Source organism: Trifolium pratense, linkage group LG3 (genome assembly GCF_020283565.1).
Source record: "Trifolium pratense cultivar HEN17-A07 linkage group LG3, ARS_RC_1.1, whole genome shotgun sequence".
Taxonomy (NCBI): domain Eukaryota; kingdom Viridiplantae; phylum Streptophyta; class Magnoliopsida; order Fabales; family Fabaceae; genus Trifolium; species Trifolium pratense.
In genome coordinates, this window is record NC_060061.1 from 37187450 (window position 1) to 37206756 (window position 19307).

The 19307-nt window shown below is 34.1% G+C and overlaps 2 protein-coding genes across 2 annotated transcripts; both read right to left on the reverse strand.

Annotated features, from left to right (window-relative positions):
• Positions 1 to 1931: 1931 nt before the first annotated feature.
• Positions 1932 to 4085, reverse strand: LOC123917608 (F-box/FBD/LRR-repeat protein At5g53840-like). The gene is made up of 3 exons (XM_045969376.1): positions 3029 to 4085; positions 2634 to 2936; positions 1932 to 2209 (listed from the first exon to the last, which is right to left on the reverse strand). Exons 1-2 carry the CDS (start codon positions 3965 to 3967, stop codon positions 2637 to 2639), a joined length of 1239 nt encoding a protein of 412 aa, XP_045825332.1. The 5' UTR covers positions 3968 to 4085; the 3' UTR covers positions 1932 to 2209; positions 2634 to 2636.
• A 2368-nt stretch (positions 4086 to 6453) lies between these two features.
• Positions 6454 to 8930, reverse strand: LOC123919036 (F-box protein At4g22280-like). Its single transcript, XM_045971259.1, has 3 exons — positions 7740 to 8930; positions 7280 to 7585; positions 6454 to 6720 (listed from the first exon to the last, which is right to left on the reverse strand). Exons 1-2 carry the CDS (start codon positions 8667 to 8669, stop codon positions 7283 to 7285), a joined length of 1233 nt encoding a protein of 410 aa, XP_045827215.1. The 5' UTR covers positions 8670 to 8930; the 3' UTR covers positions 6454 to 6720; positions 7280 to 7282.
• Positions 8931 to 19307: the final 10377 nt, after the last annotated feature.

The following is a 19307-nucleotide window of genomic DNA, read 5'->3' on the forward strand; positions in this document are numbered from 1 at the left end:
GTCTGACACTGAAAAATCTAATATAAGAACGGGAATACGTTTCCAGAGATTTTTATATCTTGGTGATAAAACGCTAGTTTGAACAACATGTTTGGCGTTCAAAAAAGAGAGTATGTGAAGGATAACACAATCAGCTAAGTCGCTGAGTCTGTCTTTGTTTTCATTAACGGTGAGTTTAACATTCTTCTTCGCCGGATGAATCATCTCAGAAGCGGAACTAGAAACTCAGAAAACTACCTAATCAGAGAGAGGGAGAGAAAAAACGGCATTATGGTATTAGATAAAGTGCATTGGAGAAACAATGGGGAAAACATAGAAAGTTGGAAAGGAAGATCATACCTGGCGAGTGCAAGTTGTGAGTTTGGAATAGAAACGATGAAATACTGCAATAGTTAGCTTTCACGTTTGCTAGGGTTTATATTTTTAGATTTCGAGCGTAGAAAATAAGCTTTTTTTTTTTTTGGTATAGAAGGAATTATTTTGTTTTAACAAAATAATATAAAACTATATTTTGTTAAAATATAGTTTTAACAAAAAAAACTATTTTGTTTTAACACGCGATTCAAATAGGTATAGCAATGGGCCCGAGCGGATGTTAAAAGTGTAGAATTATTTTGTTTTAACAACATGATTTTTTTAAAAGAAAGAAAATAGAGAAAACGGTTTATTAAATATCCGATTTATTTATTTTTTGGTGAAAAAAGAGGGGCTAGACCCAATACATAATTTACAAATAAGAAATTAACAAATGGATGTGAATTAAGAGTGGGTACTCATGAGCATTAACAAATCGGCAAAACTCAAACTCGAATTTAAATCCAGTTAATTCAAAAAAAAAATCTTTTAAAGCGGGAAAGATTCGAGTGGATATTCAGGAGGATGAGTTTTATTGTCACGCCTAAATCGAAAAGAATGAAGATATAGAACAAATAAGGGTCCAATTTGGTGAAAAAAATAAGAGTCAGTTTACTATTTATAAAAATAATTTTAATATTTTATTTAATAATATATAAAGAATAATTTTTAGGGTCAACAAATCTTAACTTGAAAAAATACCGAAATTATTTTCTAGGATTTTGGGAATTTCTACCGGAGTGTTCACCCATTTTTTTTACTCAATTTTATGTTTTCGACGCCTGCTCAATTATTTGGGTGATGACATAATTATAATTTAGTTCAGTTTTAGTTAGATATTGTCAGATTTAATGCAACAACACTTTATTTTTACACTAAACTTTTGTTTTTCCCTTCAAATTTATGGCAGGAAAACTGTATTTTTCCCTTCTATTTTTCTTGTAGTGCACACCATAGAATCAAGCTAAAAATCAACGCCATCCAACCAACTGCAAATCGGAATCAGATTTGCTGTCGTTGCTGCAAGACACAGTGATTGATTCAAACCGTCAAATTTAAATTAATGGCTGCCATCAAAGAAAATTAATTTAATGAATATGTATAATCAAACCGTTCAATTTTAGATCAATGAATGATATCGTATGCAAAACTGTGAAACCGTGTGTAATGTCTACAACAGCTGATCTTGGTCCGCACAAATCAGGCGCCAACTGAATAGCATATAAAAGACCACAAACATCTACATCTGATAAACAATTAGGAGAAAGCCACAGTGCAAACCTCTCATCTGATAAACAATTAATGGTTCTACTATGTGTTGTGTTATTCTGTCTAGTACTTACCCTTTAACAGATCAAACGCACCCTTAGTTTTGGATCAAAACATACAAGAGTTTGAAACAAGTCCATTCCTATGACAAATCCAAATGTTCTCACCAAGTTAGCACAGGCTTAAAATGTCATCAAATTTGAAACAAGCATACTACAAAACTGATATTCAAATTATTCCACATGAAAGATATTCAAACTAGAGGTGCCTCCTTTGTATGGCATAACATATCAATCACCAAAGTTTAATCTCCAAAATTCATTCAGCAAGGAAGATCATCAAATAACATAACACAATAAATAAATAAAATTTTCCACTTCAACCCTGCAGCATCAATATTATACATATACATACTCATTAATGTTAGGCTGGAACATCAAAAGCTCTTTACACTTTCTAATCAGTATATTGCTTCCCCAATCGTTTAGTATATTGCTTCTAAAGCTGCATCCCGCTAGAACACGAACAATATCCTACAAAGTACAAAGGGACCATTGTCTGAAGATTGCAAACTTCAACCAGGCTCCTGTAAATCAAATGTGGCTCATGTAAGAAGCAAGAAGTCAAATGAATAATACAAAAACTAATATCACCAACGCAGACTCTTGAACTTGCATTTACAAATGTACCAAACGATTCATTTCAAGTTCCATAAGTAAAGTTCAAGTGGAGCAACCTGAATTCAGCAACTACAATGGTGGTGTTCTGAATAACTAATACTTATCTCAGTTGCAAAGTTCCTAGAAGCTAGGTACTAATTCAAAATGGTCCTATATGTGATTTTAGATGGACTACAATTTATGTCAGTATATATGCACGATTTTATTTTATTTTGGGAATAACAACTTACTATCTGTTTATCCAAAAGACTTGCATTTATCAATTGATAATAAAGTAACACTAAGGCGACCTCGGGAAACTGAAACAGAGAAGAAAGAAAAAAATCAAACCAATTATAAATCTATTGCTCTAGGAGGTTGGTTTGTGCAATCTATAAATTCAACTTCTGCTGATGGCGAATTTTGAAGCAAGAAGTTCACTATTCCATCAGGTATGAGTGATCCCGATCCTTCTTCTTTAAATTTTTTACGTAATCTTTTTCTTTCATTCTTTGACTCTGCATTGTATAACTTGGCATCCAACAGTGTCATGCGAAATCCAGGTGTAAGTTCTTCCATTTTCACTTTCAATGACTTCAAGTTACCCAAGGAAGGTGGACTAATCTGCGACAGATTAGGAATTAAGGAGAGAACCTGAGCAGTAAACGATGCAAGTGAATTAGTCTAATAGTCTCAAACGATGCATGAAATTAAATATAGTCTCAAAACATGCTAAGTTAACGTGCCTGAAGAGTAGTTGCAGAGACTGTTAACGATTTTATATTAGCAAACTCCCGCAGCCATCTAGATAGAAGTAAAGGAGACTTCTCATGATATTGCTTTACTTCTGCATGAATGTCTACATGCTTAAGAGAAGAAACATTGCTGCCATAGAGTTTCTGAAAAGGAGTACCGGTAAAAACTAACGTACAAAGACTTGGAGTACATAGATCAATTTTGTAGTAGTTTAAATACAGACTATGTATAGTTAAATTGACTAGTGTCACACTTGATATACAAAGAATTTTTCCGTGCAACATTGCACAATTGCAAATGCACAAATTATTCAACCGGTTAAAGATCGAAAATGGCTCGGCCCTATCATCATCACCAATATAAAATATAAAATTCTCTAGTCGCAAGTTGGTTAATGCCGGCAAATTGAAAGATTTTGGAAACCATGCATGATACCCTCCACTAGGGTAAATCGAAAGATTAAGATGTGTTAAACTCTGAGACGAAAACATGCTGGGAAGAGTTTGCACAGTGTTGCCATTGAAACAAAGTCCTAACTGTTGGACATTGTGCGAAAGAGCATAATCCACGATATTTCTAATTATCTGAGGCTCCAAGCGACCATGTTTACGCTTAAAATTGAGAGTCTGCAGTGAAATCGATGAATCGCGATGAGACAAAACGTTAGATACGAATTCGGTGAATATCTTTAGAGTTCGAAAGTTTGACTCTGAAGAATCTAATATAAGAACAGGAATACGTTTCCAGAGATTTTCATATCTTATTGATAAAACGCAAGTTTGAACGGCTTGTTTGGCGTTCAAAAACGAGAGTATGTGAAGGATAACACAATCGGGTAAGTCGCTGAGTCTGTCTTGGTTTTCACTAACGCTGAGTTTAACATTCTTTTTCGTTGCCGGAAGAATCATCTCAGAAGCGGAAATAGACATTCAGAAAACTACCAAATCAGAGATAGAGAAACAATCATATTAGATAAAGTGCATTGGATAAACAATGGGGAAAACATAGAAAGTTGGAAAGGAATATGATACCTGGCGAGTTGTGAGTTTGGAATGGTGGAGTGAGTGAAGAATAGAAACGATGAAATGCTGCAAGAGTTAACTTTCACGTTTGCTAGGGTTTATACTAGGGTTGTTCTAGTGGTGTTCACTTCGACCCTTGGAGAATGCTTCTCTCAAAGTCCCAGGTTTAATTCTCTATGATGACAATTTCGGTGGACTAGTCCATACGGTGAAAGAAAAAAAAAAAATCTGGCCCCTGCAAGTGGGCGGTGGGATTGGTCCCCTCGGATTAGTCGATCTCAGGGCCGGATACCGAGTTTAAAAATAAATTATTAACATTTTATTTATTTAAGTGGAAAACAATTCGTTAAAAGGATGTATGCTACTTGACCTAAGTTTTTCTTTTCTTTTTTTTGTTTATAATGAACTGAGAATCGAACTCATGAACTATAACATAATACCCAAATTTCTCACTAATGACTTGGTAAAATGTAATTTTGATATAACCAAGTTCGAAAATGGGTTTGGGTGGCTATTTATGTTTAGCTAGTTTAAGTATCCTGCATTGTGCCTCAAAAAAATATCTTGCATTGTTTTTGTATTAGTATTGGCTAAGCGAGCCTTAAGTGTGTTAGTTTGTGTTTTGTGTTGTAACTTGTACTTGCCTATATAAGGCACTTGTTGGTTGTTAATAAAGTAAGGATCACACTTTCCCTAACAAGTGGTATAAGGTTTATCCCAAAGATCTGCCTCCTGAAGTAAAAACTGCAGTTTTTCACAAAGTTAGTTTCAACCATTTTTTACCGCGTGATTTCTTTCTTCTCCGATCACTCATGATGGAGAATTCCAATTTTGCGCAACCACAAATACCGAAATCTGATGGTCATTACGAACATTGGGCTATGTTGATGGAGAATTTACTACGATCGAAAGAGTACTGGTCTTTAATTGAGGAAGGACTCATGGTGGCTCTGGCGAATGCCACCGCAGAGCAGCTGCGGCAACAAGTAAACTCAGAGACTTGAAGGTAAAGTATTATCTTTTTCAGTCTATAGAACATTCAATTCTTGAAACGATTCTTGTACGAGAAACATCAAGAGATATTTGGGAAGCTATGAAAAGAAAATATCATGGCTCAACGAAAGTAAAAATAGCTCAATTGCAAGCTTTTATACGCGAATTTGAAGTTCTTATGTGTGTGAGTTGTGTGGAACGAAAGAAATCAAAGACGTTTCAGAAACTCAGAATCGTCCCTCTCTCAAATGTTGGACAAGATCAAACTTTATTCGTATCGGTGGTTGAAGTCAACAAACATTTCTTTAGTTTCAAACTATCGTAGCTGGTGGTCGAGCTCATTTACCTGTTTGGGCATCGATTAGTTATTCATGTTATTATTCCGTTTTTGGTGACAGTATGTAAACTCTTGTGGTCTTCTCGGCACACCTTGGTTGAGGAGATTTTTCGATTAATTTATTGCATTCCATTTTTTGCCTTTTCAAAAAAAAAAATCAAATCAAATATTATTGTGCCAAATTCAACGACAAAAGTAGTAAGAGCTTGAAATCTACCATCAACCACACCTTAGAATCAAGCTAAAAATCCACCCCAAATCGGAATCAGATTTGCTGTCGTTGCTGCATGACACAGTGATTGATTCAAACCGTCTAATTTAAATTAATGGTTGAGATAAAAGAAAATTAATTTAATGAATGTGTAATCAGATCCGTTCAATTTTAGATCAATGGATGATATTTTAGAATTTAGATTCATTGATATTGAAATCTTGTTATACACTTGTTACAAGCATCAATTCTTTTTTTTAGATTCATCGATATTGAATCAATCGAACGTATTTTGAATATTTGTTCCGCTTTTGGGAGACCTTGTGTTATATCACTGGATATCATATGCAAAACTATGTGAAACCGCGTGTAATGTCTACAACAGCTGATCTTGGTTCGCACAAATCAGGCGCCAACTGAATAGCATATAAAAGACCACAAACATCTACATCTGATAAACAATTAGGAGAAAGCCACAGTGCAAACCTCTCATCATCCTCATTACATATTTACCCAAACCAACCCAGCAGCACAAGCCTAAACTTCAGGAAATGTGGGAACTAGCACACCACTAAACTGATATATTAAAGCTAACTAGAGTCTAAATTTCAGGAGCAAGGATTTGATGTCAAAATCATACTGAGGCCTGAAATAAATAATATTAGTTAAAAATTAATTAAAAAAATGAAGCCAAATTTTTTTTTAAAAAAGTCTGAAGTTGTTGCTCAACTTGCAACTCCTTGGCCGGACTCTGCAACTAAGTAGCAAGAAATCAAAATCAAACGAATCATATACAGAAACTTATGCTACCTACACAGACTCTTTCATTTGCTTTTACAAATGTACCAGAAGTTCCATTTTAAGTTTCCATAAGTGAAGTTCAATTGGGGCAACTTGAACTCAGTTTGAGCACCAGTACAGTGGTGCAAGTTGTGAATAACAGACTAACAGAGTCGTTAAGATAACATGATAAACAAAGCATATGATCCATAATACAGAAAAGAATACTGTAAGCCACCAAAACCCGCTCTACCAACATCACTTGGGTAACTCCCATCAACATTAAGCACAGTGCGCCACACAACTGTAAGATTGTGCAAGTGTTTAAACGAGCACTTACTGAAAAAGAAAAAAGAATGAGATAATCTTTTAAATGACAGGAATTTTTAATAAACTTTTACGTACAAGTTAAAATTAATGTATCATGTATGCACCTTAAATATTTCATAAGTTCCCTCCTTTAATCTTTCCATGAAAATCAACAAATTTATAAGAACATTTCTTGTTAGTTGAAAAAACTAATAACTATCTTAGTTGCGATGTAAACTAGATACTAATTCAATATGATCCTATATGTGATTCAAATGCGCACTAGCTTTTTTTTTACATGTTGGCAGCTAATGCTTATAAGCTAGAAGTTAATTCAAATTGTTAGTGCGAATTATTAAAGAAACAATGCGCACAAACACATTTTCAGAGTATTAACATGCAATATAACCCTTGCTATAGAGTGTCCACTTAAGTTGAGACTAGACAATCATGTCAGTATACATGTAAATTTATTTCTTTACCAATGAAACTTCTAATTTATCCACTAATAAGTAGTTATGTGACCTAACAGACCTCAAAAAATCAGAAACCTTGGAAATCAGAAACAGAGAAGGAAACAAAAACAAACCGATTATAAAGATCTCTCTTCACCAGGTTGCCTTGAGCATTCTATGAAGTCAACTTTTGCCAAGGGTGAATTTTGAAGCAAGAAGTTCACTATTCCATCAGGTACGGGTGAAGAAGGTATCAATCCTGCTTTAAATGCTTTTTCTATCCTATCGGCTTCTCTTAGTGACATGGCTTTCCGTAACTGGACACTCCTCAGTGTCATGCGAAACTTATCGGAAAGTTCTTCCATTTTCACTTTCAATGACTTCAATTTACGCAAGGAAGGTAATCTATTCTTCAACACATTAGGAAATATGGAGAGAATCTACGCAATGAGGGATGCAAGTGAATTAGTCTAATGCAAGTAAATTAATATTAGAAATAAAAAAGAAATCTTTAACTTAAGGGAAGGCGCTCAAATCTCCTAAGGAATATTTGTAAAATGGTCATTAGTGTCAAAACATGCTATGTTAAGGTACCTGAAGAGTAGTTGCGGTGACCATCAACGATTCTATATTAACAAACTCTAGCAGCCAGCTAAAGAGAAACAAAGGAGGGCCCTCAGAATGTGAAAATATATCCGCATCAATATCTACATGTTTAAGAGAAGAAACATTGCTCCCAGATAGTTTCTGATAAGGAGTACCGATAAAACCAAACTTACAAAGACTTGGTGTACAAAGATCAATTTTGTAAGAGTTGTATATCTGATTATACAAAGTTAAATTGACAAGTGTCACACTTGATACACAAAGAATTTTTGGAAAACCGCTCACAATACAATTGGAAATGAGCAAACTATTCAACCTTTTAAACGTCGAAAATGGCTCAGCACGGTCATTATCATAAACACCAAATGCAAAATTCCCTAGTTGCAAGTTGGTTAATGCCGGCAAATCGACAGATTTTGGAAACAGTGTTTCACGCCCACTACCACCATTGTGAATAAAAAGCTTAAGATGTGTTAAAGTCCAACATGAAAACATGGAGGACGGAATTTGCCCAATGTCACCATAGAAATCAAGTCCTAACCTCTCGACATTGTGTGAAATAGCATAATTCAGAATCTTTTCCAGCTCCGGCTCAACACGATCATTACTATGCTTAAAATCAAAAGCCTGCAGCGAGATAGAGGAATCGCGGAGAGATAAAATCTTAGACACTAATCTGGCGAATTTTTCGTAAGCCCCAAAATCTGCATAATGCAGTGTAATATTTGGAAGATGTTTCCAGAAATGTTTCCATTTTTTGGACAAAATGCAAGTTTGAACTGCGAGCTTGGTGTTCAAAAAAGAGAGTATGTGAATGATAACGCTATCAGGTAAATGGCTGAGTCTATCTTTATTTTCACTGTCGTTGAGCTTGATTCTCTTCATCGCCGGTGGAACCACTATCTCGGAATCAGACATTGGGAAAAGTACCTAATCAGTAGAAGAAAAAGAAAACAATAGAAGTAGATTCAAATAAAACTCGTGATATGAGAAAATGGATTGTGAATTGATTGGGGTAAGGTGGAGAGAAAATTGATCTGAGAAACAAGACATAACTTGTGATAGCGGATTCAAATTTTGTAATGAATTTGGAGAACAGACAAAGGATTATAGCAACAGTGAAATTCAACTAGTCTAGGGTTTGTACTTTAGATTTTGAGTTGAGTGGAGAGAAATGTTTTTCACCGTGATTAGAAAAAATACAAGTTTGTCTTGAGTCACCACTTTATTACAATACAACATTTGGCGTGTATATCAATTGTGATTAAAATTATTTTTACAAATTGTTAAATCTGATTCATAGTATCAATCAATTAAATTTCTTGTGGAATTAATTTACATCAATCTCTTATCTCTTATAATATAAGCTTGTATAAACAAGCAAACCCTAAACCTATTTTTTTTCCCCTCCATTTTTATATTGCAGTTTTTTATTAAAAAAAATACAACTTTATCTTGACAAGAATTCAAACCCGCATCCCTGTATTGCAAATACAACATTTCAACCACTATGGCATGTAGATCAATCGTGATCAAAATTATGTCCACAAAGTGTTAAATATGACTCACGTTATGAATCAATTAAATTTCTTGCGGAATAATTTACATCCATATTGAGGAATCAATTATCATCAATCAAATAAGAAAGATTTCATAGGACAATTAAGCACCATCAATTTTCATTACAAAGTTTATACAATTAAAAACCGATAATTAGAAATCTAGCAAATCATCAAATCATACATTTTTGTGTGTTTTATTTTACGAACAAACTTACATTTTCTTATCCTGAATCATTTGGCTAGGTAAGATTAAAAAAGTCATAAATAGATTAAAAAAACAAGGCATGTGATTGACAAACAAATGTAAGATCTTTGTCATTTTCTTTATGGTTATGGCGGTACAGGGAAGACATTTATCTGGAGGATCATGTCAGCCGCATTACAGTCAAAAGGTGATATAGTTTTAACAGTTGTCTCAAGCGAGATAGCTGCAATATTGCTTATACCTAGTGGTAGAATAGCACATTCAAGTTTTTGTATTCCTCTAAATGTTGACGAGTTTTCAACATGTAATAGTTCCCAAAAGTCTTTTGGCGCTATTAATACAAAAAGCAAAGCTCATTATATAAGATGCAGCACAAATTATGCACAAACACTATTTCGAAGCTGTTGATCAAACTTTTAAAGATATTCTCAAGTCTGTTGATTAAAAAAATAAACACATTCCCTTCGGTGGAAAAGTTGTTGATTTTGGCGGAGATTTCAGACAAATTCTACCAATAATACCCAAAGGTACAAAGCCATAAGTTGTTCATGCTACTATTAATTTGTTCTAAAAAAAAAAATCAGTTACCAAAAAGAAATCTACGCATAAAAATAGGATAATAAACCACGACAAAAGATATGTATTGAAATTAGTTTTTTTTTAAAGTGTATTTTTAGAATTGTAACACCAAATTAAGGAAGTCGATTTTCGCACCTTATCTTTCTATTATACCCTTATTTTAATTCACCAATAAGAAAGTGGATTTTCGCACCTTATCTTTCTATTATACCCATATTTTAATTCACTAATAAATTCTTATTTTTTTGCACACACTTTCTTTTTCCAATAAATTTAATATATTATCTACAAAACAAAACAAAAATTTAATATGTTATATACAAAAAAAAAAAAAAACTTTAGTTTTTCCAATATATAGTAATAATTAGTTTTATTGAAAAAAATAAGAGTAATTGGCGATGAATATAATTGACAAATCATATCCTTAAAATATCAAAACATCAGTTAAATAAAAACGCTAAATCCGACGAAAAACGACATTAAAAAAACGGAGGGAGTAGTAATAATTTATATAAAAAAAATAGCAGACCTAATAAAAGAAGATACGTGGGGAAAAAAAAAGATTAGGCGAACTTATACATAATAAAATGTTATGCCTACAATAAAAAATTAGACATAAAAATCTAATATCATCGCATATTTACTACTACAAAAAAAAGAAGAAACGTCAAAGAAGAATAATACACATAAAAATAGGAAGAAATAAAAAACAAATATGCAAACAAAATATGATGAAGAATACTCTAGAAGAATACCGGAGCGGTTATGGTGCATAAGTGAATTCCTTGTGCACCATGCATAAATAACACACAAAATCATTCCACATCAAAATAGTTTTGGATTACAACCATCTGAAACCATTTCACAGTAAAAATGATTTTGTCATAATTAAGTACATCTAATGTGAAACCATTCCACAACAAAAATGGTTTTTGCATGATTTTAGTTTAAAAATAACTACGAAACAATCTGATGATGTTCGGGGGTTGCTGTTGTTGATTTGGGGGTGGGAAGTGGTGCGTTTGGAGATTTGTTAGATTCAATTGATGGTGGAGATTTGTTTATACACCATACATAAGTTTATTCCTTATGTATAATAGCTCATGTCGAAGAATACGTAGAAAACATATCTAACATATAACAACTTTTCCTTTTCTATCAAATTGGATAAATATTTTTTATAGTAATTAACTTAATTATATTTTAACAATACTTTTATAGTAAATTTTTAAATATTTTATTCTAAATAAATTTTATGTTAATATCACGACGAACTTAAATATTGAATAAAAATCAATAAATTTGTGTGAATGCACTAATCTCCAAACTAATTATAAAAACAAATTACAAATGAATCAACATAAAAAAAAATAAAAAAATAGAGGCATCGTACTACTCAATTACTCCCTCTCTTTCAATTTATAAGTAAAAAAAAATATCAAAAAAAAATTCCAAATTATAATAAAAAAAATATATTTTTATCATTTTCAAGATTTACATTTACTTATATTCTTATAAAATTGGACCTGAATTTAGTGCAGTCAGCGTCACAGACCGTCCAATTATGATCCAGCTTTAGTTGCATTGTTTAATTTGCATTGTTCCTGTAAACTAGATACTAATTCAAAATGGTCTTATATGCAATTCAAATGGACACGAGCTGAGAAAGCTTCATTTTTTTACATGTTGCATGTTGTCATATGTTATGTTGGCAGCTTATAGCTAGAAGTTAATTTAAATTGGTACTAGTCTACAAATGATTAAAGAAGTAATAATGTCAACAAACGCACAAACACATTTTCAAATAATATCAATAAAACAATAAGCAATATAATCCTTGCTATAAAACATCCACTTAAGTTGAGACTAGACACAATCATATCAATAAAATGTACAATTTATTTCTTGACTCAAATGATTTGCAATTTTTCCACTAATAATTAATTATGACATAAGAGACCATGAAAGACAAAAAAAAATATTGAAGGTAACAAGAACACACCAATTATAAATATCTCTTTTGCATTGGGCATTCTATGAAGTCAACTTTTGCCAAGGGTGAATTTTGAAGCAAGAAATTCACTATTCTATTATGTATGTATGAAGATGGTTTCGATCTTGCTTCAAATGCTTTCTGTAACCTTGCATCCACGAGTCTCATGCGAATTCCATATGGAAGACGTTCTTCCATTTTTACTTTCAATGATTTCAAGTTATGCAAGGAGGATAATTTGATCTTCAACAGATTAGGAATTAAGAAGAGAATCTAAACAATAGAGGATGCAACTAAATTAATTTTTTAATAAAATTTAGAAAGAAAAAAAAACTTTAACTTCAAAGGTCCATACATTTTTTTATTTTTGAAGGATTCAAAGGTTGATACTTAAATCTCCTAAAAAATATTTGAAAAATAGTCATTAATGTCACTTAAATTGCCAAAATATTACCACCTTCCCGGTTTTTATAAATGACAATAAAATTTATAGTGTAAACCAAAATCGGCACAGTTCTGATCACTTCTCAGAGAAGGTGAAGAAACAGCAGAAACAGTCTAAGGTGGGAAGTTATATATATAGAATTAGGGCAACAAAAGGATATTATTGAAATATTAAAATTTACGTAAGGATATTTTTGTCTAAAAAACATCTCTACCTTTTGACCATTTATTTTCTCTTTTCTCTAAAAAAATCTATTTTTTAATAAGCTACTAATATCAATTTTTTATTTTTAGCAGGTTTGAATTATTTTTTAAAGTATTTTTTTTTTCTAAAAGCGACTTTTCTTTAAAAATAAGCTATAACAAACAACCAGTTAAATGTATTTGGAACGATGGATGATAAGGTAAAGAGTAGAGACACATTCACGTTTTGCTAGGGTTAGTGGAGAATCGGTTCAAAACATATGGATAGAGCAAATAAGGGTTACCGTTAATAAATAAAAAAGTAATAGTAACCGAAAGATCATAATTTTTTTTTTGTCAAGTAGTCTAGTGGTTAAAAAATTCAAGGTGAATAAGTGGAGTGTACGAGGTTTGAACCCAGTAGATAAATTTTTTAATATTTTTTTACTATATAGATGTTTCCGTATGTACCCAAAATTAATTTCAGAAAAATCGATGGTAGCAACATGTTCATCTTCTTTATCCTTATCTTCGGAGCATACATTTTAAAAATTCATCTTATTCGTCTCGTTCATCATCTTTTAAATTAAACAATACCAAAGTACACATTCAAATTCGCTTAAAAAATGCATTAATTTATATGTTTTACTTACCTTAATCTTTTTCTAAATTTTAAAATTTCATTAAAAAGAGTGGGTTGTGAAATCAAATTTGATTAGAATTTAGAAGCGAAAATACAGGATATTAATAATCAAATTTGCTTCTCAATATAATGATCTTAGATTATCAATTTTTTAACATTATGGTCATAAAAAATTTAAAAAAAAAAAAAAAAAAAAATTACAAGGCTCTGGGTCCCGACGGTTTCCAATGCATTTTCTTCAAACAATATTGGCATATAGTCGGTGACGACATTTTTAATCTTGTCAAAACAGCCTTCCAATCAGGATACTTCAATCCAACCATTTCTGAAACCTTGATCTCCCTCATTCCTAAAATCGACCCCCCAAATACTTTCAAAGACTTCAGACCGATAAGCTTGTGTAACATTGTCTACAAGATCATCACCAAAGTTCTTGTTCATCGTCTCAGGCCTCTTCTTGATTCTATTATTGGCCCTTACCAAAGCAGTTTTCTGCCAGGTAGAGGTACTGCTGATAATGCTATTGTTTTACAGGAAATCATTCACTTCATGCGGCGATCAAAGAAAAAGAAAGGTTATGTTGCTTTCAAGCTTGACCTTGAGAAAGCCTTTGATAATGTTAACTGGAAATTCCTTCAATCTTGCCTTGAAGATTTCGGCTTCCCGGATATCACTACTCGGCTTATCATGCATTGTGTTACTTCCTCAACTTACTCTATCCTTTGGAATGGTAACAAAATGCCTCCTTTTAAGCCAGCACATGGTCTCAGACAAGGCGACCCTCTATCACCTTATCTTTTTATCCTCTGTATGGAAAAGCTCTCAGTCGCCATCAACGATGCCGTTCAACAAAGAGCTTGGCACCCTGTTCATATTTCCGACAACGGCCCTCGCTTGTCTCACCTCCTCTTTGCAGATGACGTCCTCCTTTTCACTAAGGCCAAGAATTCTCAAATTCGCTTCATCACCGATTTGTTTGAGCGTTTCAGCAATGCCTCGGGGTTGAAGATTAATCTATCTAAATCCAGGGCTTTCTATTCTACAGGTACTCCTCAAGCTAAAATTAATAAGCTTACTTCAATCTCTGGCATAAGGAGCACTACTTCTCTTGACAAGTATCTTGGCTTCCCTATCCTTAAAGGGAGGAGAGCCAAGCGTAGCGACTTCCATTTCATCATCAATAAGATGCAATCTCGGCTCGCTTCTTAGAAGAATCGTCTTTTAAACAAGCCTGGTAGATTGGCTCTCGCCTCTTCGGTTCTTTCCTCCATCCCCAATTATTACATGCAGGTTTCTTGGCTTCCTCAAAGTATATGTGATAGCATTGACCAAACGACAAGAAACTTCATCTGGCGAGACTCCAACAATAAGGGAATTCATTTGGTGGGGTGGGACAAAATTGCCCGACCAAAGATTCAAGGTGGCTTGGGAATCCGACCAGCAAGGGAGGCCAACATTTGTCTCCTTGGAAAGCTCGTTTGGGACATGGTGCAGTCTTCAAATAAGTTATGGGTCAACCTTCTCTCTAAAAAATACACCATAGGTTCAGCCTTTCTTCACACCAATAGCCTTTCCAATGCCTCCCCCACTTGGTCTTCTATAATCTGTGCTAAAAATATCTTAAAAGACGGTTTCTCTTGGCGGCCAGGTTCGGGGTCTTCCTCCTTCTGGTTCAGCCCCTGGAGCTCCTTAGGTTACCTTGGGACCATTGTCCCATATGTCGACATCCATGATTTGCACCTCACTGTCAGAGACGTACTCACCTCTGACAACCCTCATTCCCAGATCCTCTACACCCAGCTTCCTCCGCCAGCCTTCGATCTCATCAACAATTTACAGATCAGATTCAATGACTCTATTGAAGATGCTTTTATTTGGTCCAATAACAAGAATGGATCTTATACAGCCAAAAGCGGTTATAGTTGGCTCCTGTCCCAAAAAGATTCAGCTAACACCTCCTCCCTCCCTTTTTCTTGGACTTGGATTTGGAAGCTTCACTTACCCGAGAAGATCAAATTCCTTTATTGGCTAGCCTGCCACAACTCGGTCCCCACCCTCTCGTTAATCCACCATCGTAAGATGAACTCATCCTCTACTTGTCCTCGATGTGGTACTCATGAAGAAACTTTTCTACACTGTGTTCGGGATTGTGATTTCTCTAGACCCATTTGGCACCACCTTGGTTTTATCACCCCCGATTTTTTCATCCCTATGGATGCTCACGAGTGGCTCAAATTTGGTTCCACGGGTTCTCAAGTTTTCGCTTTCTCTGCTGGCATTTGGTGGGCCTGGAGACATCGAAATTTGATGTGTTTACAAAACGAGACATGGTCTATCAATCGTCTCTCTTTTAATATTCATAGTATGATTGCCACCCTCACCTCTTGTTTCTCATCCCGCTCAACAACCACTTCGGAAGAGATCCATGTTAAATGGAACAACAGTAACTACTCCGGTGTCATCCTCAATGTTGACGGAAGTTGCCTCGGATCACCTGTTAGAGCCGGCTATGGAGGAGTTATCAGAAACGACTCAGGCTACTATTTGTCAGGCTTCTCGGGTTTCATTCAGGGATCCTCAGACATTTTACTCGCAGAGTTATTTGCCATCTATCAGGGCCTCACTTTGGCGAAAAATATGTCTATTGATGAGTTAGTTTGCTACTCCGATTCTCTCCACTACATCAACCTCCTTAAAGGTCCCAATATCAAATATCATGTTTATGCTGTGTTGATTCAAGACATCAAAGAGTTGATATCTCAAAGGAACATTACCCTTTGCCACACTCTCAGAGAGGGAAACAATTGTGCGGACTGCGGATTTCTTAGCCAAGCTTGGAGCCTCTTCAGATTCTGATCTCACGATTCATGCATCTCCCCCAGAAGGTTTCTTTGACATTCTTCGAAGCGACGCGACTGGAACTTTCTACCTTAGAGAATAGTTCCCTTTTCTTTTTTCTTTTTGTTTTTTGTTTTGTTTTGATTAGCCTTGTAACCAAAAAAAAAAAGATTATCAATTTTTTTTTAAAAAAATAAGTGTAACAAAAGGATAAAAACTTCTACGATTGATTCTTTATTAAAAAGTTATTTTTTTCACGCAAAAAAAAAAAATGTTATTTTTTTCACACAAAAATTGTTACAAATGAGTCAACATTACAAGAAAAAAAAAAAACATAGATATCGTAGCTAATACTATTATTTTTGGAAGGGGTACATTTTAGTATTCTCATTAGCAATAATGTCATCGATACAATATGTTGTATTAATAAAAGGTGAATTCTAACTAGATAAAGATGCGGCCGCCTTTGTTAAAGCATGTGCTACCATTGATTAGTTTCTTAATTAACACGAAACTATAGTTATTGGAATCAGATTTGCTGTGGTTGATGTGTGACACAATAATTGATTCGGACAGTCTGATCTAAAGTAATGATTGAGATCGAAGAAAATAAATTTAATGAATTTTAATTATAACCATCCGATTTCAGATCAATGGATGATTTGCAAAAACAAATTATGCCAATGCGAATTTGGGTAATGAAAAACACCAATGTGACTTAGTTGTGAGTTCTGATGGCGGAATGGAACATTAGGGTAAGGGGTGAAGAAAATACAATGTCAACAGTTGTATTCATTCATGTTTTGAAGGAGTGAAAATATTGAGAGGGAAAGCAGAGGAGGGAGCCAAAGAGGCAGCTATAAGCGTTCTATTTTCAATTCTTTGGATTTTTGGACTAAACCACCGATTAGGGCCTCTTAAATAGGTCTCTGCTTCTGAGAATAATTTATTTGCATAATTAATTGGTAAATTCTGTTGTTTTTCTTCTTTGGAAAATTCCAAATAAATGGAGTAGTAAAGCTAAAAATGAGAAGACGAATAAACATCCATGCCAACAATGGAATAAGAAATCATCAACGTTTTAGATGTTGGAAGAGGCCTGATATAAGCTGCAACAAATGCAACCAGCTCGGATATATTGCAGAAATTTGCAAGAACAAAAGACAACCTCAATCTGAAGCTTAAGTGGTTGATCAACAAGATGATGAGGAGCAGTTATTTGCAGCAACCTGTTTTGACACCAAAAACCATGGTGAAAGTTGGTGTTTTGGTTGTGGGTGTACCCATCATATGACCTATGACGAAGAGTTGTTCAAGGAGTAGGACAAAACAGCCATTTCAAAAGTCATAATCGGCAATAAAAAGTGCATTTCAATTAAAGGAAAGGGCACAATTGCAATTGAAAGCTGCACTGATGAGTTTAGTACCTCATCAGTTTGCAAATGAAAAATGAATCCCAAAAGAGATTTTCAAGAAATTTCAGACGGAGAGCTGTAAACATGTGGATACTCCGATGTTTTTAAAATTGAAGCTATGCAAGGAAGATGATGCAAAAAAAGTTGATGAGACTGATTTCTCGCAAGATTCATATATTGTGCAGACAAAGTGCATCTTTAAGCTGCTAAATGAATGCTCAAATATATCAAAGGAAGTCTTGATTGTGGTGCATGGTTCAATTACAATCAAGAATGGATTTATTTTAAGTGATTGGGGAGGATCATTGAATGATATGAAAAATGCATCAGGCTATTGTTTTTTATATTTGGTTCTGGAATGTTTTCTTGGTCTACAAAGAAATAAGATATTGTAGCACAGTCAACTGCTGAAGCAAAATTCATTGTTGCTGCAGCAGTTAATAAAGTTGATGGCTGAGAACAATTCTAGCTGGTCTACAAATGGCTCAACAAGAATCGACCAAAGATGTTTGTAGATAATCAAGCAGCAATTGCAATCTCTAACAATTTAATCTTTCATGGGAAGGCTAAGCATTTTAATATTAAGCTCTTTTTTCTTACAGAAGTCTTGTTACAATCTTACAAGACACAAGATCAATTGACAAACATATTTACAAAGGCTCTTTCAAAAGGAAGGTATGAGAACGTGAGAGAGAAACTTGGTGTCAATAGCTACTAATCCAAGGAGGAGTGTTGAGAAGAGCAATACTTATATGGGCACAACCCTAAATAATGAATATTTGGACACAAGTGAAAAGAATTAAAAGATAAAATGATGTGACTGATTTATTTTTCTTTTAATTTTTTCATTTGTGAGGGTATGCCCAAATATATATTATTTAAAGTTGTGTCCGAAGGTAGTTTTATTTTATTAAATAATTTCTGTTTAAGGTTATTAGTAGGAATGAAATGTGTGTTTCAGACTTTCAGTTTTCAATTTTGCAAGTATTTGGCCAAATTCTTTTCAGAATTCCAACACATTTACAGAAGTTTGAAATATGTCTATTTGTAAGGAGATTTACTTTAGTCACACTACCGGTTTCTAGCGTGCCCTACGTGTTTTCTGTAACGACCCGATTTTTAGTAAATCGATATTTTATATATTTGCATATATTTTGGGTTAGTGTTAAATATTTATTTACGCGACCTATAATTATTTATCGCGAACATAAGTTTGTGAGCGAAACCTTTGTCGTGTTAGTGGGCTTGGGGCGTGTGAGAGCTTAATGGGCTTAGGCCATTGGGCTTGGTTCAAGACCATTGGAGAGTAGTATAAGTAGCAAGTCAAAACCATGAATAGTCTCACAATTCATTTTCATGAGAATTTAGAAGTTGTAAGCTTAGGAGCAAGAACAAGCTAAGCTAGGGTTTTGGCAAGAAGAACACGAGCAAGGAGAAGAGATTTAGAGGCCAAGAATCGTCATTCAATCTAAGGTGAGAGTGGTTAAGCATAAGCTTGGGTGATCCAAGAGAGGGGAGGTGTCTAGCCTCCATTCCTAAACTCTCTCATCCAATTTCTTTGGGGTTTGGGTGAAGTTTCTTTATCATAAACATGTCTTTTCATCTTAGTATGCTTAATGAACATCTAGGAGGGAATATGTATATGTTTGATGATGGTTTTGCATGTTTATGCAACTTTGCTTATTTTGCAAGAA